We start from the raw sequence: 21,562 nt of genomic DNA, 5'->3' as shown, positions 1-21,562 counted from the left end.
AAATGCTGGGATTAAAGGTGTGTCTGCCTCACTGCCCCGATAGTTTCCTTATTTTTAAAGAAAAGTCTGGGCTGGGCATGGTGACTCACACCTGTAATTCCAGTATTTGGAAAGTAGAGGCAAGAGAAACTGAGGCCAGCTGAGGCTACAGAATGAGACCTTGTTTTAGAAACCAAAGGGTCCAGTAGAAGAAGTTTAGCAGTTGTTAAGTGCTTGCTTAGCATTCACTAGGCCCCAGGTTAGGTCTCCAGAACTGTTTCACACTGGGCAAGGTGGGTCATGCATGCCTGTAATCCCAGCACTTGGAAGGTAGAGGGAGGGTGAGGTCTTTTTAGAAACAAATCAAGTTTGAAAGCCTGGCGTTTGTGGTGCACTCCTTTAATCCCAGCACTCGAGAGGCAGAGGCAGGCAGATCTCTGTGAGTCTGAGGCCAGTCTGGTCTACAGAGCGAGTTCCAGGACAGTCAAAGCTACACAGAGAAACCCTATCTCAAAACACACACACACACACACACACACACACACACACACACACACAATGGAGGAAAGAAATGAAGAAAGTCTAGGTTATGGGCCACAGAGATTTCCTGAGGGTTTTTCCCTCCAGTTCCCTTCTCTTCCCCACACCCTTTATGCTCCCACTTAATTTCCACAGCAGAATGGCTTGCAGAGCCATCCATAAAAGAAGCAAAGTTTTAGCAAGCAGTCCCCATGGCTTCACACACACTTGGTGATCTGGGGCATCAGACTGTCAGAGACAAAGATAAAAGAGAAGGAACCGGTAGGGCTTGTCTCGGGTGAGATCTCTTCAGTGATGGCTGTGGTGTCATGGCAGCCCATCCTGCCCAGCAGGAGCTTTGTTCTTCTTCCAAGAATCACACCGTGATAGATCTGAGGAAGCTGCCTTAGACAGCCCTGACTCTGGACAGCCAGTTATGGTGACTAAATGGGAAAAGGAGGCCAGTGAGATGGCTCAGAAGGTAAAGGCATTTGGCACCAAAACTGACGACCTGTTCCATCCCTGGGACCCACATGGCGGAAGGAAAGGACGGACTCCCGCAAGTTGTCCTCTGAGCTCCATGCACACAAATACACACATGAAATAAGTGAGTATAATAATTTGTAAAACTTTTAGTGGGAAGCATGAGGTATAAAACATAGTGAAAACTGACACGGTGGCTCACACCTGTAATCCCAGGATTCAGGAGGTTGAGTCAGGATAATCACTGCGAGTTTAATGCAGCTTGGGCTACAGAGTGAGCATGACTATATCATAAACATACACATACATATACAGTGGTGGTTGTGTACAGGGTTAGCAAGAAGGCTCAGTGGGTAACAGCACTTGCCGCCAAGTCTGTCAACCTGAGTTCAAATGCCAGAACACAGGGTAGAAGCGGAAAACCGACTCCCACAGCTTTCCTTTGCCCTCCACATGTGTGGTATGTGGTGGCACATACATGCCTCACTCTCTGATACACAAATAGATGTAAAAACAAATAGGGTTGGGTACTTCGGGGTGTCTCCATTGCTAAAGTGCTTGCTGCATAACCATGCAGAATGGGGTGCAGCCCCAGTACTCATGTAAAAAGCTGGGTGCAGCCACATGCACCTATTAACACACAGAGAGAAACAGGAGGCGCTCTGGGGCTGGCTGGCCAGCTAGTCTAGCTGAACCATGAGCTCTGGGTTCAGTGAGAGACTTTCAGAAAAATTAGGTAAAGAATAATTGATGAAGATACCAGCTGTTGACCTTTGTTCCCCTCATCCCCACAGACACAGCTTCATAAGCACAGACACATAAAAAATGTAATAGTGAAATTTCATTTATTTTGTTTTTCTTTTTGAGACTGGGTCTCTCTATGTAGCTCTGGCTATCCTGGAGCACTCTATGTAGACCAGGCTGGCCTCAGACTCACAGAGATCCCCCTGTCTCTGCCTCCTGAGTGCTGGGATTAAATGCATTTGCCACCCATACCTGGCAAAACTTTAAATATTTACTGGGCTGGTGATGAACCATCCTGCCTCCATCTTGGGCTTGAAAACCATCTTACAAAAAAGACAAACTAGGTTCATTCTTGTTCTGATTAAAGCTGTTTCTCAAGGGTTGGGCTATGCCTCACCCGCAACTTTACACAAGGTTCTGCACTGCCTGTTCTGGGAAACGGCAACCATATCTTTGTTTCAAAAAGTTGTTATGACTACTTTGTTATGTCTATTTTCTGCTTTTTTTTTTAAGATTTTATTTATTTATTTATTTATTTATTTATTTATTTATTTATTTATTATGTATACAGTCTTCTGCCTGCATGCCAGCAGAGGGCACCAGATCTCATTCAAGGTGGTTGTGAGCCACTATGTGGTTTCTGGGAATTGAACTCAGGACCTCTGGAAGAACAGTCAGTGCTCTTAACTGCTGAGCTATCTCTCCAGCCCCCTGTTTTGTTTTTTAAAGACAGGGTTTCTCTGTGTAGCCCTGGCTGTCCTAGAAATCACTCTGTAGACCAGGCTAGCCTCAAACTCAGAAATCTGCCTGCCTCTGCCTCCCGAGTGTTGGATTAAAGGAATGTGCCACTGTCATTGACATGTTCTGTTTCTATAACCCTACCATTTGGAAAACCTCTACCCCTGAGCTTTAAAAGTCTTTTCTTAAAACGTTGATCTCTTGAACCCCACTTTTTATGGGGAGGCAGCCTGTGTATACAATTTTTAAAAAGCTTGTTTTAATTAATTTTGCCATGATGATTTGGGTCGGTGGTCTTTCCCCTTGAATCTTTGGAATTAATTCTGGCAAGATGGCCGAACAGGTAAAGATGCTTGTAGTCAAAACCTAACAACCAAAAGCTGGAGAAATGTCTCATCAGCTAACAGAACTAGCTGTTCTTCCAGAGGACCTGGGTTCCGTTCCCAGCACCTACATGTCAGCTCACAACCATTCATAACTCCAGTTCTAGGGGATCTGACACTCTTCTGGCCCTCTTGGACACCAGACATACAAATGCAAATTTAAAAAATGGGAAGAGCTGCATTTAATTCCAGGAGTCAGGAGGCAGAGGCAGGTGGATTTCTGTAAGTTCAATCACAGCCTGGTCTACATAGTGAGTTCCAGGCTAGCCAAGGGTACATAATGAGACCCTGTCTCAAAAACCAAACAAACAAAACAAATGAAAAGGGAACAGTATGAGAGTGACTAGTTCCCACAAAGAAGGGAAGGAGAAGTTGGGATATAGAAAGATGGAGTAGTGGTGGCATCAGGAACACACTGCCAGGACATGCAGTGTGCCCTATAGTGTGCCCATGGCAGTTGCTGCCAGGAGGCCAAGTGGGGCAGAGGGTGGAGAGACGGACATGGATTCATCTGCTGTTGCTATGGAGCCCCAGGCTGGATTTGCCCATCTCAACTAATGGAGCAAAGGGGAGAGGAAGGAGGGAGGTAGACAGAGAACAACTGGTCCCCTCCCTTCCCCTCTTTTATCTCATCTCTGGAGCAGATGTGGGGTGCATGTGTTTGGATTGGCGGGTATCTGCACACTGGATCAGAGGTAGAGAAAAGAGTAAGTAGTATGTCAGGATTAAGCGGCTTTTGAGATGGGGTGGCATGCCGAGTGAGGAGGGGCAGGGCCATCGTACCTGTGTCCAGAAGCTAACTGATAACATTAGAGAGGGGAAAAAAACAAAACAGGCTAGATGGTATTAACATGAGAGAGCGGAGGAAGGGAGGGAGGGAAAGGAGGGAAGAGGTGTGGAGACAGACTATATACCAGCCTCTGCCTGCATTCTTGGAGCCACCCAAACCTCTAGGCAGCCTGGATTCCAAGGATATGAGAGCTGCCGAAGAATGGGCACCAGGGCAGTGGTCGCCCCTTCTCTTGTTTGGGGGCTGCTGAGTTGCTTTTTCCTCTGCAACTGGGCTCTGGGAAGCCAAAGGCCCTTTCGCTCTCTGCCTCCACTACCCTCCCAAGCTGGGCCAGGACCTGGCCCCACGTGGAAGCCCCCACAGAGGGCCGAAGCAGCCCTGGCTTTTCTCTACTCCGGCGATGTTCAACAACTGTCAGGGGCTAATTGCAGTGAGAGTTATGAAGTTCGTGGGACAGAAGGGAAAGTGGGGATCCCCCCAGTCCTACAGAGAGCAGCGGGCACCCTGGCCCAAGCTGCCAATTTTCTCAACATGCTTCTACAAGCCAACGACATCCGGGAGTCGAGTGTGGAGGAGGATGTGGAGTGGTACCAGGCACTTGTCCGAAGTGTGGCCGAGGGGGACCCAAAAGCCTACAGGGCTCTACTGACTTTTAACCCCCCACCAGGGGCCAGCCACCTTCCGCTGGCCTTGCAGGCCACCCGGATGGGGGATGAGACTGTCCTTCAGGACCTGTCTGGGAACAGGGTACAGGAAGAAAACCCAGAAGAGGACCTGGACAACCCTGTTCTGCAGAAGCGAGTACTGACCAACGACCTAAGGAGTCTTGACAGCCCCAAGTGGCCACGAGGGGATGGATATGTGGGTGACATACAGCAGGTGAAGCTGTCTGCTCCCTTCCTGGAATGCCATGAGGGTCGGTTCCGTCCTGGCTGGCTGGTCACAGTCTCGGCCACATTCTATGGACTCAAGCCAGACCTCACCCCGGAAGTCAGGTAAGTGGGCTTGGGAAGGACTTGATGGATGCGGGGGACGCAAGTTTGCTGCACTATGCACAGACCATTTGGCAAGAATGTGTATGTCTGTGGGGGGCAGGCACAGGTGTGTGTGTGTGTGTGCGCGCGCGCGCGCGCGCGCGCGTCTGCGCACACACGTATTCAGCTGTATATATCTATAACTATTCATTAACATTCTCAGGTGTGAGTGTGCTTGTTGTATATGAAGCAACATATATATATGAACATCTATTTGTGTATGTGTGTATCTTCATTTTGTTTTTTATTTTGGTTTGGTTTTTGGTTTTTGAGACAGGGTTTCTCTGTATAGCTTGGAGCCTGTCCTGGAACTTGCTCTGTAGATCAGGCTGGCTTCAAACTCACAGAGATGCACCTGACTCTGCCTCCCGAGTGCTGGGACTAAAGGTGTGCGCCACCAACACCCAGCTTTTTTTTTTCTTCTTTCTTTTTTTTTTTTTTTTTTTTTTTTTTTTGGTTTTTTCGAGACAGGGTTTCTCTGTATAGCCCTGGCTGTCCTGGAACTCACTCTGTAGACCAGGCTGGCCTTGACCTCACAGAGATCCACCTGACTCTGCTGCTTGAGTGCTGGAATTAAAAGTATGTGCTACCATTGCCGAGCTTTATTTTGTTTTCTAAGTTTCTCATGAGGCCAGAGCTAACCTAGAACCCTGATCCTCCCGTCTCCACTCTCCAAGTGCTGGGATCACAGGTGTGCTTATGTCTTGATGTTGTTCATATGTTGAGGACAACGAGTGAAAGTCTATGAGCACGTGCACACACAGGTATCTACACACACATCCATATGTGGATATGTGTGTGTGTGCAGATGGGTGAGTATACAAAGAGACAGGTCTTGGCTCTCATGGCTCTCAGGTCTAAGGTATAAACAGAAAAGGTAAGAGAGAACTTGATAGCCTGCTGGTGATGGCACATACCTTTAAAGCTAGCACTAAGGAGGCAGAGGCAGGCAGATGTCTATGAGTTCAAGGCCAGCCTGGTCTACAAAGTGAGTTTCAGGACAGCCAGAGCTGTTATACAGAGATACCCTGTCTAGAAAAATGAAAGAGAGAGAGAGAGCTTAATTACAGTAATAATCCATGTTCCTGGCTTCTCAGAGGCACCAAAAACATGGCCACTCCACGAGGCTTCCCAGGGGAAGAAAAACTCATGGACAGGGGTTTGGAACTAACACCCTTTGGTCCAGGAGTTGGCTGAGTCCCCAGCGTCATTACCAATGACCAGGCTCTTAGTGGAGCTGAACCCATTATCCTCTGTTCCCTGCCACGGTACTCTGTGATATTCCTCAAAGAACTGACTCTCACTCAGCTAGGGTAAAGGACCAGTAGTCCTACTGGGAAGCAGGCACAAAGGAACACAGCATGGCTGGGCATGCAGCAGTCAGCATTGCTTTCTCAGCCCTCTGCCCTCATGCATTGTTCCCAGCAGGGCTCCCCGTTCTGTACACAGGCATCCTGGCTCCTTGCCAGAGCCCTTCCAATTCAGTCACAACAGGGCTCCTCCATTCCAGGACTCCTTTGCTGTGATGAGTTCAGACCTGGTATGCATGGGCAGAGTAAAGAGGGGGTAAACAGCTGAGCTGCATACGTCCTGTGTAGATGCAATGGGCAAGGGTGAAAAGATGCCTGGGCTCTGCCTGTCTTGACATGTCTGTTCCTTCTACCCACTGATGAAAACCAGAAGGTGATAAGATGCTGAATAGTGGAGAAGTGGGGAATACAGCCTAGTGGGAGGGGAGGGGACTGTTGCCACAGAGACAGGGCTAATGGCACTGGAGATCCGCCTTGTATGTGTGCAATGCTGCCCCTGTGCTAACGCGTGCAAAGACTGCACTACCCAGTAATGCAGTGACTGCCTCAGCATCCCCACTGTGCCCCTAACTGCCAATTTGCCTCCCTAGGGGGCAAGTGCAGATGGACATCGACCTCCAAAACGTGGACATCAATCAGTGTGCAAGCGGCCCAGGCTGGTACTCTAACACCCACCTGTGTGATCTCAACAGCACTCAGGCAAGGAGGATGGGTCCATGGAGCCCTGCCTTCATTCCCTTTTCCCATCACTGCACCCCACTCAGCTCCCAGGAGCAGCTGACGAAGCCACCCTGACATCTCAGGGCTTCAAGAGATCCCAAGTGATTGGCAGAGGTGAAATGGCAGGCTCTTGTAAAGGGAGGCCAATGTACAGCCTATCTTATACCTTCTAGCTCTTCCAAAGAAAGCCACTCCTCATGCCCGAGAAACTTCAATGTGCTCCGTGTTTGCCCTCGGTCTGGTCCTCAGCACTCCAGGGTTCCTCTGTAAGGGCAACTCCTGAGCCTAGCCTGCTTTCCCTTTCCCATAGTATATCAACACAGCTCTGAGCGCCTCATGGTCCACAGAGGATGCTCCATTGGTATTCACCGAAGTAAATACAATTGCTGGCTGGGTGTAGGAGGAGCCTAACCAAATGAAAAGGGTCCAGGACTGTGAAGGTGACAAACTCCAAGCCATATGCAGAATAAAACCGTTTGCCTCACAGATATCTGTTTTCAGCCATGTGTTTAATAACCCTGCTCATCTCTGAGGTCATGCGTTGTCCACTGCTGAGCAAACATCAATAGGAGGAGACAGAATAGAGCTAAGCTTGGCATCCCACCAGCCTGGCATTATGCTGAGGAAAGTAGTTCCATGTTAACACCAGATAAGTCCTGATAGATAAGTTGCCCCTCCATGAGGGTCTTTTGTTGTTGTTTTGCTTGAGTTTTTTCTTTTCTTTCTTTCTTTCTTCCTTTTCTTTTTTCTTTTTCTTTCTTTCTTTCTTTTTTTTCTTTTTTTTTTTTTTTTTTTGACAGGGTTTGTCTGTGTAGCCCTGACTGTCCTGGAACTTGCTCTGTAGTCCAGGCTGTCTGGCTTCAAACTCACAGAGATTTGCCTGCCTTTGCTTCCCAAGCCACCACTGCACTGCCATGATTTTTTTTTTTTTTTTAACTTACCTGTCTTAATTAGAGTTACTGTTGTTGTGATGGATCACCATGAAGGAAAACGTGTGTTTTCATATATGTTTCCATATAACCATTCATCAAGAACAGGGGAGGCAGGAACTCAAGTCGGGGAGAAACCTGGAGGCAGGAACTGATACAGCGGCCAGGCTCAACCTGTTTTTGTTTATTTGTTTATTTGGGTTTTTTTGTTTTGTTTTGTTTTGTTTTTGAAACAGGGTTTCTCTGTGTAGCTGTCCTGGAAGCTACTTTGTAGACCAGGCTGGCCTCAAACTCACAGAGATCCACCTGCCTCTACCTCCCAAGGCATGTGACACCACCGCCTGGCCACTCAGCCTGCTTTCTTATAGAACCCAGGACCACCAGCCCAGGAATGGCCCCATAACCGTGGGCTAGGCCCTCCCCCATCAATCACTAATTAAGAAAATGCCCTACAACTGGATCTTATGAAGGCATTTTTTTAATTGAGGTTCATATCATTTCCAATAACTCTAGCTTCTGTCAAGTTGACATAAAACTAGCCAGCACAGCACCTATATCCCAAGTGGGGCAGCTCATGGGAACTCTTTGAAGAAGGATGTAGGCACATGAAAGGTTTGATTGGGCTCTGAACTCTCCCTATCATCACCTCCCTAACCCAGTACCCAGCCCTAGCAACAGCTTAGACATCAGGAAATGGGGCGTGAGGCTCCTGTTACTGCCAATCTGAACAAAAGAGCTATGTATCCTGTGCTCTTTTCTTGGATACTCCTTGAAAAGACCTAACAGCAAGTATCGGGGAGTGGGTAATGGGGAGGTTTCCAGAGGGGGGAGGACTGGGCAAGAACTGAAAAAAGCTTCTGGTGAATTCTCTTAATATAAACCCAGAAGACATGGATGGAAGGAGCTCTTCCCAGTAGGGAAAGCTTTCAGGGAAGAAAAATATCATACAAACAAATGCCATTTGTCATCCCTACAGTGTGTCCCTCTGGAGAGTCAGGGTTTTGTCCTTGGTCGTTATCTCTGTCGCTGCCGACCTGGATTCTACGAGGCTAGCGGTTCTGGGGGTATGTAAGTGTGGAGAGGGCTAAGCAGAGGTTTTGCAAGCCAAGGTAAGTTGGGGTAGAACATGTATGGGTGAAAGGTAGATTTAAGGTGACCCCAGGAGGAAGTGGGAGTCTACAGGTGCAAGTGGTGCATACCTATGGTCTCAGCACTTGGAAGGCTGAGGCAGGAGGATTGCCATGAACTCAAGGCCAATTTGAGCTATATATTGAGACCATGTCTCAAGAGAAAAGTGTGGGTGGGGGAGAAAGAGAGAGAGAGAAGATCAGGGTGGGCTATTTGTAGGTGTCTACATTCTGAGAATGAACCCAAACACACAGGTATGAGGCAAGTTAGCCTCTGAATGAGCCTTAGCCTAGCATCTTCCTGTTATCCTGTCCTTAATGGGGCATAACCTTTGCTCTCATTCCTGGGGCCATAGCTAAAGGAGAGCATGTAGCCCTCAGGATCCAAGGCTAGAACCTCAGATATCTCTAGCCAAGCTCTCCTTATACCCATCTTGTCCTTTGTAGGGTTAGAGGAGAGTGCAACTCAGACTGCTGGGCAATTCGGGTCACCACAAGGCAGCTTAGGGAAGCTGATGAGGTGCCAGCCATGTCCTGAGGGCTGCTCAAGCTGTCTGGATGCCACACCATGCCTCGCGGAGGAAGCCCTGGCACTGAGGGCAATAGTGCTGGCCTGCCAGGCCTGCTTCATGCTGACTGTCTTCCTGAGTATGCTGGTCGCCTACCGTTGCCGAGGGAGCAAGGCAAGAAGGCCCACATCTCTCTTCTGTGCACACATCTAACCCATCTCAACTAGAGAGCTACATCTTGGGAGAATGGGTACAAATCTTGCTTCTATGCCTGGATGTGTGACATCAGGCAGTGACCTCTCTACCTTCGACCTGTTTCCTCATCTGCAACATTGTATTTGATTCAACAAATACTAGTTGAATGCCTACTACAGAGGCACTCTGCAAGAGAGAAGCAATCTAGATCCCAATGGCATGGAGGAAGCAATGAGACAGGGACAAAGATGGGGAGGCTGTCGGGTGCTGTGGGAGCTCAGAGGAGGGACCCAGTTACCCTGGAGATGACACTGGAGAGGTTTGAGAAAAAGTGATAGGTTAACTGGTTTTTACTGAGCAATGAAGAGGAATCTTGTTCTAGACCAAGGTATAGTCTGCCCCAAAGCTTGGAGGGATGCCAGAGGCCCTTCCTAGCTCTAGCAGCCTTGGGTGTGAGCCCAGCATGGCCCTTGGTGCAAGCTTAGCTAGACCCTGGGGGTGAGGCTGGAGCAGTGGCTGAGAACAGGGGAGGAAGCCAGGCTTGGTGCTCTCAGCACCCTGCTCACACCTTTCTCCCCTGGGCTCACAGAGGATCCGGGCATCTGGAATCTTCCTGTTGGAAACCATCCTTTTTGGATCCTTACTTCTCTACTTTCCTGTGAGTGTGACCAGTGGTTGGCCTTACTTCTTAGTGTCCCCCACTCCCAAACTGTCACCATCCTCCAGAATCCTTTTCTGCCTTCTTAGGAAGATTTGGCCACTTTAAATTCCCCCTACCAGTTGTGGGTGGCACATGCCTTTAATCCCAGCACTTAAAGGCAGAAGCAGGTGGTTCTCTGTGAGCTGGAGGACAGCCTGGTCTACAGAGTTAGTTCCAGGACAGCCAGGGACACACAAAGAAACGCTGTCTCAAAAAAAAAAAATAAATAAATTCCCCCTACCTATTCCCACAAATGGCATGCTGGCCCAGTGAGCTCTGGAGGCAGAAACCCAGACTCAAAAGAATTTTCTGACTTGCTGGTGCAATTTAAGGCAAGTTGTCTATCTACCCTTCAGATACTTAGCTACAGCTCTGCAAAAGGGAAGTGTGAGTCCTCCACTCTAGGGCTGCTGGGAAGACTAGTCATGTAAGTGACGGGAGTGGAGGAAAGGCAGAGCAGAGAGCGGCTGTTTCTATGTCCTTGCCATCAGGTGTTCATCCTGTACTTCAAGCCCAGTGTGTTCCGCTGCATTGCTCTCCGCTGGGTCCGGCTGCTGGGTTTTGCTGTCGTCTATGGAACTATTATCCTGAAGCTTTATAGGTAGGGACTTGCAGACCTTGACACTGCTCTGCTCACCCCAGGCCACCCAGCTCATTCACAAAGGGAAGTTTTACAAAGCCAAACCTTCCCCTGTACTCCCTCAATCACTCAGCTTTCCCCTTCCAAGTAACTTTTGAAAAGATCAGGAGAGGTAAACACAAGGAGGGCTGGGAAGCAAATGGACAGAACTCAGGGTTCTGGCCCCATCCTCAGTCCTCCCCTTACCACCCTCAGGGTCCTCCTGACATCCCCCATGTACCTTACTCCCCTCAGGGTGCTCCAGCTGTTCCTGTCTCGAACAGCCCAGCGGGGTCCACATCCAAGCAGTGGGCAGCTGCTGCGGCGCCTGGGGCAGCTCCTGCTGTTGGTGTTGGGTTTCTTGGTTGTGTGGACAGCCGGAGTCCTGGAGCCAGGCATCCAGCACACACCTCTAGTGACCCGAGGCCACACTCCCACCGGCCGCCACTTCTACCTCTGTCACCATGACCACTGGGACTACGTCATGGTTGTTGGTGAGCTGCTTCTGCAGAGCCAGCCTCCTCCTGGCCCGGGCTGCTCTCCTCCAGGGTGTTCTTGAGCTGGTCTGGGCTGCCGGGGCACACTTGGTTTTGGAGAGGGTCAGCAGGCTACTGAGGTAATCAGGGGTCTCCCTTTCTCCCGCTCCCCCAGCGGAAATGCTGCTGCTGTGTTGGGGCAGCTTCCTCTGCTATGCCACCCGCGCTGTGCCCTCAGCCTTCCACGAGCCACGCTACATGAGCATCGCCATACACAACGAGCTGCTGCTTTCTACTGTCTTCCACACAGCCAGGTGAAGACGAGCCCTTCTTCCTGAGACTCCTCCCACCCTGCCAATGTTCCTTACTCCCAGTAAGGGGGTCCATCTAACGGTGATCCTTACAATGCTATGTCCAGAAGGGTAAAGAATGGCTCCCTGTATCTCATTCAGGAGAGATACCCAACCCACAAGAAGTGTGTCTCATTCCTAATGGCCTGTCTTCAGCCCTGAGTGTTTTCTCTCCGGCCCTGACCCCTTCCTTACTCCTCAGCTTTCAGAGCAGCAGGCCTGCTGTGTGTTTATGGGGACATGGCCTTGTGGTTGAGGAAGAAGCAAACTACAGGGTTTATCCTAATAGAGTCCTGGGCACAGTTCTGTTCTGTAACCTGGGCAGGCAGAAGCAGTGGGTGGAGTCATTTAGGAGGACTTCTCAGAAGAGGGGATCAATAAGGACCTGAGATTACACCTGTAATCTAGAGAGGGAAGGGAGGGTGTCCTCCTGGCCAAATGCCAGGCTGCGGCGGGGGCAAAGAGCTGGTGTGGAGAGGTAGGCAGGCTGCTTCCACCTGCACTGATGATCTCTCTGTCCCATGTGGCCCTTAGGTTTGTGCTGGTTCCTTCCCTGCACCCAGATTGGACCCTTCTCCTCTTCTTCCTCCATACCCACAGTACAGTCACGGCCACACTAGCTCTGATCTTCATCCCAAAGGTAAGGTTTTTCCCCTATTGCATAAGGCAGGCCCTCAGCCCCTTGGTAAAGAACACTGTGAGCCTGCCACCTCAGCACCCTCTCCACACAAAAATGATGACCACCCCAGGCAAGGCCTTGGTTGGGAGAGGAAGCTCTTCCCTGCTTCACATTCCCACGCAAGCAACATAGAGCTACGGATGGAAGAAGGATTTGTTTGGTTTGGGTTTTTTGTTTTTTGTTTTTCTTTTCTTTTTTTTTGGTTTTTCGAGACAGGGTTTCTCTGTGTAGCTTTGGAGCCTGTCCTGGCACTCAATTGCTCTGTAGACAGGTTGGCCTTGAACTCACAAAGATCCGCCTGCCTCTGTCTCCCGAGTGCTGGGATTAAAGGCGTGTGCCACTGATGCCCAGCTCTTTTCTTTTTCTTTTTTAAAAAAGATTTTATTTATTTATTATGTATACAACATTCCGCTTCCATGTATATCTGCACACCAGAAAAGGGCACCAGATCTCAAAACAGATGGTTGTGAGCCACCATGTGGTTGCTGGGAATTGAACTCAGGACCTCTGGAAGAGCAGTCAGTGCTCTTAACCTCTGAGCCATCTCTCCAGCCCAGCTCTTTTCTTTTTCTTTCTTTGTTTTTTGTATTGTTTTGTTTTGTTTTTGAGACAGGGTTTTTCTGTGTAGCCTGGTTGTCCTGGAACTCACTCTATAGACCAGGCTAGCCTCAAACTCAGAGATCCTCTTGCCTCTGCCTCCCAAGCACTGGGAATAAAAGCATGTGCATGCTACCACTGCCTGGATGTTTTGTTTTGTTTTAGACAGAGTCTCACTATATAGCTCTGGCTGTCCTAGAACTGGCTTTATAGACTAGACTGGACTTGAACTCACAGAGACTGCCTGCCTCTGCCTCCTGAGTACTGGGATCAAAAGTGTGCACCACACTACCTGGTATCCTTTTAATCCAGCTGGTAGACTCTGAAGATGTGGGGAACAGCCAATAGAGGCAGGTGGGAGAGCTGAAGGCCATGCCCAAGGGTGCTGTGCTGGTCACTGCTGAAGAATGACAGGGAATAGCATTCCCTGAAGCCTTGGATTCCAAATCACAGAAGGGTGAAGACTCACAAAGTAGAGGCAGAATAGGTGAGGGTAGGAGTGGGTAGGGTGCCATTGTGTTCCCATTACCGTCCATGCCTTCCCTCATCTTGGCTAGTTCTGGAAGCCAGGGGCACCTCCCCGAGAGGAGATCTTGGATGAAGTATATGAGGATGAGCTGGACCTGCAGCGCTCAGGCTCCTACCTCAATAGCAGCATTGCCTCAGCCTGGAGTGAGCGAAGCCTGGACCCAGGGGATATTCGGGTAGGTCCCCCTCCCCCACCCCAATTCCTTTGATATCAACTTTTAAGGACTACACAGAGGAAGACAGCTGTGCTGCCATGGGGCTACATACCCCTGAATTACCCAAAATCTTCCCTCCTCCAAGACTGCACCTCCCTTTTCTACCACCCTAGACCCCCGCCCCATCTCATACCACCCAAATGAAAAGAACTCCCAAAACCCAGATGCCCGGGCCCTGAAGGCCCAGGCCCAGTCAAGAGTGTACTTTTAATCCCCTGTTCTCATCATGGGGTGGGGACAGATGAGAAAAGCCTTGAGTCCCTAGCGAAGTGGAGTGGCTAATGACCCTAAGAGTCAGCTGTGGGGACGAGAAAGTGCCCCTACAGCTGTACCTATGCATCTTCTTTGATTATGTTTTTGTTTTGCTTTTGTTGTTGTTTTGAGTCAGGGTTTCTGTTTAGTCCTGGCTGTCCTGGAACTCATTTGAGACCAGAATGGCCTCAAACTCAGAGAGCTGCCTGCCTCTGCCTCCCAAGAGCTGGGATTAAAGGTGTGTACCACCACACCTGGCACCTCTGTAATTTCTTTCTTTTCTTTTTTTTTTTTTTGCGGGGGGGGGGGGGGCGTGTTTCGAGACAAGGTTTCTCTGTGTAGCTTGGAGTCTATCCTGGCACTCCCTCTGGAGACCAGGCTGGCCTCGAACCCACCGAGATCCGCCTGCCTCTGCCTCCTGAGTGCTGGGATTAAAGGCATGCGCCACCAACGCCCGGTTACCTCTGTGATTTCTATGTAACAGCTCTGCTCACTTCCTTAGAACATTCTAGGAGGTTGAACTAGTGGATGGAGAATGTTACATGTCAGTGTCAGTGCTAACTTCCCTGCCATGAATTTCTCCCCAAACATCAACTCAAGAAGAAGCTGTGACCCAGAGAGGTCAATTCAATAGCTTTGATACACACTTGGTCCTGGGCTTTGAAACAAAGCCAGCCCTGTCCTGCATGCTGGTCATTCCCCAGGAGATCACAGTGCTCCAGAGAAGTGAGGGTACCCTGAACCCTCAGGGCCAAATGGATCCAACTCAGAACCAGGTTGGCTCTGGTCTCACAGGAACAGAGTGGTGAATTCTGAGTTTTAGAAACAGGAAAGGGGACAACTTGGTGGAGAAGTGATGCCACAGAGAAAATAGTTTCATGAAAGGCCAAGGGGGGAACAGCAATGTTGGTGGGGGTGGGCTCAGCACCTCAGAGGTGGCCCTGCTTCCCCGCCCCTTCCTTGCAGGATGAGCTGAAAAAGCTCTATGCCCAGCTAGAGGTGCGAAAGACCAAGGAGATGACTGCTAACAACCCCCACCTGCCCAAGAAACAGAGCAGCTCACACCAGGGACTGGGACGCTCTTTCATGAGGTACCTGGCTGAGTTCCCAGAGGCCCTGGCTAGGCAGCACTCTCGGGACTCAGGCTCTCCAAGCCGCAGCAGCCAGCCAGGCTCTTCTCGACGAAGGCTTCTCAGCTCCAGCCTTCAAGAAACTGAGAAACCACCAGCCCTGCGCAAGACCCGCAGCACCTATGACCACCACAGGAAGCATAACACACCTCTCCTTGACTCCACGCTGAGGAGGACCTTGTCCAAGAAGGCCTCGACAGCAGAGGGTCAAGTAGAGGGGCCCCCAGCCCTGGGCTTCAGGTCAGCCAGTGCTCACAACCTGACAGTGGGAGAAAGGCTCCCTGGAGCCAGGCCCATGTCCCTGCAGAAGTCACTAAGTGTTGTGGCTGGCTCCAGGGAAAAGGCTCTGCTTGTGGCCAGTCAGGCCTACCTGGAGGAAACCTATCGGCAGGCAAAAGAGAGAGAGGAGCGAAAGAAGGCTGAGGCAGCCATAGTGAGCCCAGTGCGGAGGCCGTCAGCCAGGAGGTTGGAGCGGCCTCTAAGGGCTCCTCTGTCAGCCCCACCTTCCCCTGCCAAAAGCAGCAGCATGGATAGCTCACATACTCCTGGGAGGCCTCACGAGGAGGCTGGGAGAATGCTGCCTCACCCACCCATCCGGCACCAGGTCTCCACACCCATCTTGGCTCTGTCTGGGGCCTGCCTGGGAGAGCCAAGAATGCTGTCTCCCACCCCAACCTCCACATTGGCTCCTATTCTGTTGCCAGCTCTGGCCCCAACCCCCACCCCTGCCCTGGCACCAGTCCCAATGCCCCCCCAAAGCCCCACCCTACTCACTTTCATCTGCCCCTGGGAGAATGCAGAACTGCCAGGCAAGAAAGAAAAGGTGGTTCAGGAAGTCCCCACCGGGTCAGAGCAAAGCAGCCACTCATCTGCCTCAGCTCGTACCAAGATCTGGAGGGCCCTCTCTGTGGCAGTGGAGAAAAGGGGGACTGGGGAGAGTGAGAGGACCTCAGAGGATGGACATGTCCAGGGAGGAGATGATCATGGAGAGGAAGACAAGCCCAAGGCCTTCTCAAAGTCCCACAGCCTCAAGACCCCCCTGCAGCAGGGCTCCGTGCGCAGCCTGGGCCTGGCCATCAAAGCTCTAGCCCGGTCTAGGAGCACCTACAAAGAGAAGGAGGGTGGGGAGGGCAGCTCTGAGACTGAGAAGGAAAAGCCTATAGGGGTGAGCATGGGGGCTCCACCCCCATCTCCCAGGCTAGGCCGGCCCAAAGCAGTGAGTAAACAGGCTGCCCTCACCCCCTGTGAGGATGAGGAGTCCCTCCAGAACCAACAGAATGTTCACACCAGCAGAATGCTCCATGTTTTTCACAAAGAGGGCAGCAGAGGACAAGAAGATAGAAACAAGAGGGCATCGCAGGGCTTAGGGGAGCTGAGAGTTGAAAGAACTGGTAAAATAGGGCTTGCTACACTGAGGCAAGCTTTTGGGGACAAAAATACTGAACAAGCAAAAGAATCCTCTGTGGGAGACCAAGAAGTGACTGCTACTGCCCTCCAGCCCCTAGGCAGTGCTGACCACAGGGTGGCAGAGGTATGCCCCTGGGAAGTAACTCAATCAGGAATGTGCCAGCCAGAGAGTAACAACAAGGCCAAAATCTGCTCCTGGGAGGGAAATGAAGGAGGTCTGGAAAAGACACTATCAAGACAAGTTCCAAGTAGCTCCTGGGAAGAGAGGGAAAAAGCCCCAGAGGAATCAGAGCCCGAGGGTGTGGGTGCCATTACTCGGAAAAAGCCAGAGAGGCTGGTCCGAAGCCAGGAGGCAGTGTGTCCTTGGGAAAGTGCTGACACTGGAGGTCTGTCTCCTCAGCTGGCCCATCGGGACTCTGACAGAACTCAGGGCAGGTCTGTGGTAGTGGGCGGTACAGAGGTGAGGAAGGGAGAAAGGCCTACAGAGGTTCTTCCACCTGAGGCCAAGGCTGAGCTGTGCCCCTGGGAGCTGAGTGATGCTGGGGAGGGGACACTGGCCCAGAGAGTGAAGGGACTCCCTGAAGAAAGGCAGAAATCCCCCAAGAAGGCAACCGTCTGGAGAGAACAGAATCTGGGCAGAGACCTGGTGTCTCTCTGTCCTTGGGAAAGTACAGATTTTCGGGGTCCCTCAGCAGTCTCACTTCAAGCCCCGGAAAGCTCAGGGAATTTGGGCAGTGGTATTGCAGAGGTCTGCCCATGGGAGATAGGAGAAACATCGAATGACAAGAAAGCTGAGGTCTGTCCCTGGGAGCTGGGAGCAGGCACAGAAACACTGAATCATGGAAGAGATGGGGAATCTCTCCCAGGAAAGGAGACCACCTCCAGAAAGCAGTATTTGGGAGCGATGGGGGAGCAAGAGTCAGTGTGCCCCTGGGAGGATGCATCCCCTGGACAGTCCAGCCCACATCCAAACAACTCATCCAAGGCTGGTGGGCAGTTGCTAAGCAGTGGGGGCAGCCAGGCACTGCAAGTGTGTCCTTGGGAAGCATTCAAACCTGAAGAAAAGCAGGCAACACCTTCAATGGCAGAAATCTGTCCCTGGGAAGCAGATGGAAGAACCAAGGACAGGACATCAGAACCCACACCAAAAGGAGAAGAACTTCAAAAAGAGGAGAAAATACCTGGAAAAGCAAGAATCCAAACATGGGAAAAGGCTGAGGGGCAGACCCAGAAGCAGGAAGCAATCTGCCCCTGGGAGAGCATGGGCCCTAGTAGCATCCTACAAAAAGACACAGAGAAACTCCAAGTCACTCTCCAGAGACGAGGCAGTATAGGAGGCAAAGCTGCTGAGATCTGCCCATGGGATGTGGAAGAGAGATTGACAGCTGAGAAAGCCAAGATCTGTCCCTGGGAGGTGGGTGCTGGTGCCGGGGAGGAAAGGACTATGGGGGGAGCTGAAGCCTCTGGGATCTCTCCAAACGATACAGGTCAGACTTCTGCAGAGTCTGGACCCAGGCAGATAGCTGCTACTACTCCAAAGAAGACAGAGAGGCCAGGCCTGGAGGAGGTGGTCTGTTCCTGGGGCAGCTTGGGTCCAGGGGATTCTTCCCAGCAACCAGATATTCTGAGCACTGAGAAACCAAAAGATGGGCTCCAGGAACTGGACCATGTGGGCTCCAGGCCAACTGAGGTGTGTCCCTGGGAAGTAGAGGAAGTTCCTATCAGTGAAAAAGCCAAGATCTGTCCCTGGGAGGTGAATGAAGGAACCATGGTGAAAGGACTGGAGCAAGAGTTGGGGATCAAGCCAGCAGAGCAAGAGCCAAAGAATCTGGAAAAGGCGGAACAAGAAGAGGGGACATCAAAAGGGGATGCAAAACTCTGCCAGGAACAGGAAGCTATCTGTCCTTGGAAGGACCAGGACTCAAGGAAACCATCTGCCCCAGTCCCCAAGGTCTCAGACTTGCCTAGTAGCATCAGTAGTCAGAGATCAGAGGTACAGTCTTTGGAAGACAGTGACAGGGCAACAGAGAAGGGAGGCCTGAGACAAGACCTGAAGACCAGTTCCTTCCCAGAACACACAACCCAAGGAAAAGCTGCAGCTTTAAAATCACAGTTCCCTGTTGATGGGGGAGGAACAAGCAAGGAGCTCCAGTCTGTCTGTCCCTGGGAGAGCATGGTGCCAGCAAGTTCTTCCCTCCACCCACAAGGTCAGTGCTCTGACCAACCTAGAGCCGGCTCCCAGGTCAGTCCTGGCAGTGGGGTTGCTGAGGTTCCTGTCTCAGATCAATATGAGGTCTGTCCCTGGAAGGCGACTGGGAGAATTATGGAGACACAGACATCAGGACAGGGTAAAATGGAGGAATCTCAAGAGGAAAAAGAAGGAGCCCCTGAAAAACCAAAGCAAAAAGGTGCGTTAGTTCAGAAAACACCACAGACCAGCAACTTTGGGAAGCAGGAAGCTGTGTGTCCTAGGGGGAGTCAGGACTTTGGGATACAACCAGCCACAGGCGCTTCTGATGTAAACAAAAGCAGTTCTGAGAAAGTGGGCTGTGTGGGGGTCAGGATGGTAAAAGTGTGGCCTTGGGAAACAGAAGAGGGTCCCTCTGCCAAGAAAGCCGAGATCTGCCCTTGGGAAGCAAGTCCAGGAGCAGTGGGGGAGGGGACACGGGACCAGGGGCAGGACGGCAAGTCACAGGGGGATGAACAGGCTGAAGGACACTTTTTAGAAGTAGCAGAGGCAGTCTACCCCTCGGAAGGTGCAGCATCAGCAGGGCTCTTCCCCTGCACCCTGGACACGGACACCCTGGACCACCCTAAGGCCAGCCCCCAAGGAGCAAGCAGCCCAGGGAAAAGGCTAGCAGTACTATGTCAGTGGGAAGTCACAGACCCAGAAGGAAATAAAATCAAGGGCACAATGGCAGACATCTGTCCGTGGGAGGAACCCAGAGCCCCATCTGATGAATCTGGCTTCCTGGCTTTACCAACAACCCAGACAGATGTCCCTGCTACTCCTGAGAAATCACTCTGCCTCTCAGCACACAGACCTTTGGAGAGCTTTCTTCCACAGAGCAAGAGCCAACATCCAGAAGTGACCAAGCCACCCAGTGCTTTCCCTCTGGAAAGTGTCAAAGAACAAGGACCTACAGGACTTGAGCCCGGAACCAAGTCAGCTCCAGAGCCAAGTCTCAAGGATGCAGAGGCTCCCAAATCTTTTTCCTTAATTGAAGACCAAGGACAAATGGCTCCTGAGGCTCAAGATGAAGAATTTAGCCCTCCACCTGCTTACCCCTGGGACTGTGAATGACAGCACCACAGTGAGGTCAGAGCTCCTTCAGGACACTTCCCACATCCAGTTCCCAAAGAGCTGATTAAAAGACACTAGGCGACTTCCTCTCCCCAGGAGGCCAGATGGCAATTCATTCATTTATTCATTCGAAAGGAACCATAAAAGAAGGGTACAGCTTGGACCCCAAGGGACCTCCCATCCTCTCCACTTCTCTTTCTGCTTGAGGAAACAAAAGCTGGACCCTTCCCTTCTAACAAATTCCACTATTTATCCACAGTACAGTTCAAGTCTGAACTCTCACTTAAATGAAGTTTACCCAAGGTAGCAAAGAGCTAAACCACACAAGGCAGTGGCAATCGGGAAACTGGGCAAAAGAAGGCTATAGAGCCATGTAAATCAGGATGAAAGATAGGGCTAGAAATATGGCTCGGTGGTTAAGAGAAATGAGGTAAAGAGACACAGAGACAGAGAATAGACACAAGAGGAAGACAGGAAGAGTCCTGTTTACCCCGGGGGAACAGCAGGAAAGAGAATGTAAGTAGGGGTGGGGGTGGGGTTTCTTCTAAGGGGGTCCTTTGCACCTGCGTGGAGACTACTCAACCATGGAACCCTGGGCTGACCAGGGTACTGCCTGAGTGCATTCTGCCATGTGACAGGGGCAGGCCAGCATGCCTGAATCCCTACACTCCTGCCTCACACTACCTGAGTTCCAGAATTACAGGAGTGCATCACCATGTCCAGTGTATTCAGGGGTAGCAATTGCCTTGCATGCTAGGCAAGTCTCTGTCACCTGAACTATATCTCCAGCCCAGCCTTTGTCTTTCTGTGGGCATATGTGGTGCTGGGAACTGAACCCCAGTCCTCAGGAATACTAGGTAAGCACCCTACTAACAACCCACATCCTCGGATCAAGGACCTTGTCTTTTGACTCTCTCATCTGTGTCCCAATTGATGGCTGAAGTCAGACACTCTGACATCTATGTCACAGCTAGTATCCAGTGACAACACAGAACAGAGAAGGAAAAACACTTTCTCAAGGTCCTCCCCACATTGGACAAGGTGTTCTTCCTTCCAGATGGTCTCAGTAAGCCTCTTGCTGGCTTTTTCAGCCATTTTGCTCACCTCACTGCCTCTTCTCCTCCTAGACTTTTTGTAGTTAGCAACAGGACCCCTCTTTAGTAAATGCAACTGGAGCCAGGGGGAGATCTTTGGTTCATAGGGAAGGACCACCCTGAATCACTTGTACTCCTTCCCAGAGGAGCCTGGGAAAGAGAAGAGGTCTTGTTCACAGTCAGAATCCCAACTACTACTTTCAGAAAGATTAGGGCTCCTGGACAAGTGAGAAGCCCTGGGCCTGGGCAAGCATCATGTAAACCCAAAACCTCTTTCTCAGCAGCTCACTTGTGTCTTGGCTCTTTTCTCAATAAGCCACCAGGCTACCTTGCTTAAGCAGCGTGAGATAACATAGGGTTGCTGTTACAAGATATCACCGGGGGAAACTAGGAAGGAGAATAACAGCTTGGGAGAGCAACTCAGGGTGCAGACAGGGAGACTAACATAGCAGAGTTGCTGCATTAAAGATAATAGTAGGTCCCACCCTCTTACAGTAGTGATATAGATGCTGTTTAAGAGGTGGAAAACCCCAAATGAGACCAAGACCAAATGCCCAGTGAGCAAACCAGGAGTCTATATGCAAATGCCTCCCAGGAAAAAGAAAACAAAACAAAAAGCAACTGTGTACTCCATTCCCAAAAGGGAACAGATTAACAGTCACCTACTCTCCTTTGGGGGCCAGCTGCCCTCATTCCCACACGGAGCCCTCTGGGTCTCTGCAGCAGTGTGTTGTTCTGGGCTGTGGCTACT

At 50.8% G+C, this 21,562-nt stretch overlaps 1 protein-coding gene across 1 annotated transcript; it reads left to right on the top strand.

The window, feature by feature from the left end:
* Window positions 1-3,837: 3,837 nt before the first annotated feature.
* Window positions 3,838-19,756, top strand: Gpr179 (G protein-coupled receptor 179). The gene is made up of 11 exons (XM_027424171.2): window positions 3,838-4,631; window positions 6,571-6,679; window positions 8,606-8,693; window positions 9,204-9,439; window positions 10,050-10,118; window positions 10,652-10,761; window positions 11,035-11,273; window positions 11,431-11,569; window positions 12,140-12,245; window positions 13,439-13,585; window positions 14,843-19,756. Exons 1-11 carry the CDS (start codon window positions 3,838-3,840, stop codon window positions 19,715-19,717), a joined length of 6,912 nt encoding a protein of 2,303 aa, XP_027279972.1. The 3' UTR covers window positions 19,718-19,756.
* Window positions 19,757-21,562: the final 1,806 nt, after the last annotated feature.

Source organism: Cricetulus griseus, chromosome 7 (genome assembly GCF_003668045.3).
Source record: "Cricetulus griseus strain 17A/GY chromosome 7, alternate assembly CriGri-PICRH-1.0, whole genome shotgun sequence".
In the NCBI taxonomy this organism is placed as follows: domain Eukaryota; kingdom Metazoa; phylum Chordata; class Mammalia; order Rodentia; family Cricetidae; genus Cricetulus; species Cricetulus griseus.
The sequence above is the reverse complement of the archived record's forward strand: the minus strand, read 5'-3'. Positions and strand labels throughout refer to the sequence as shown.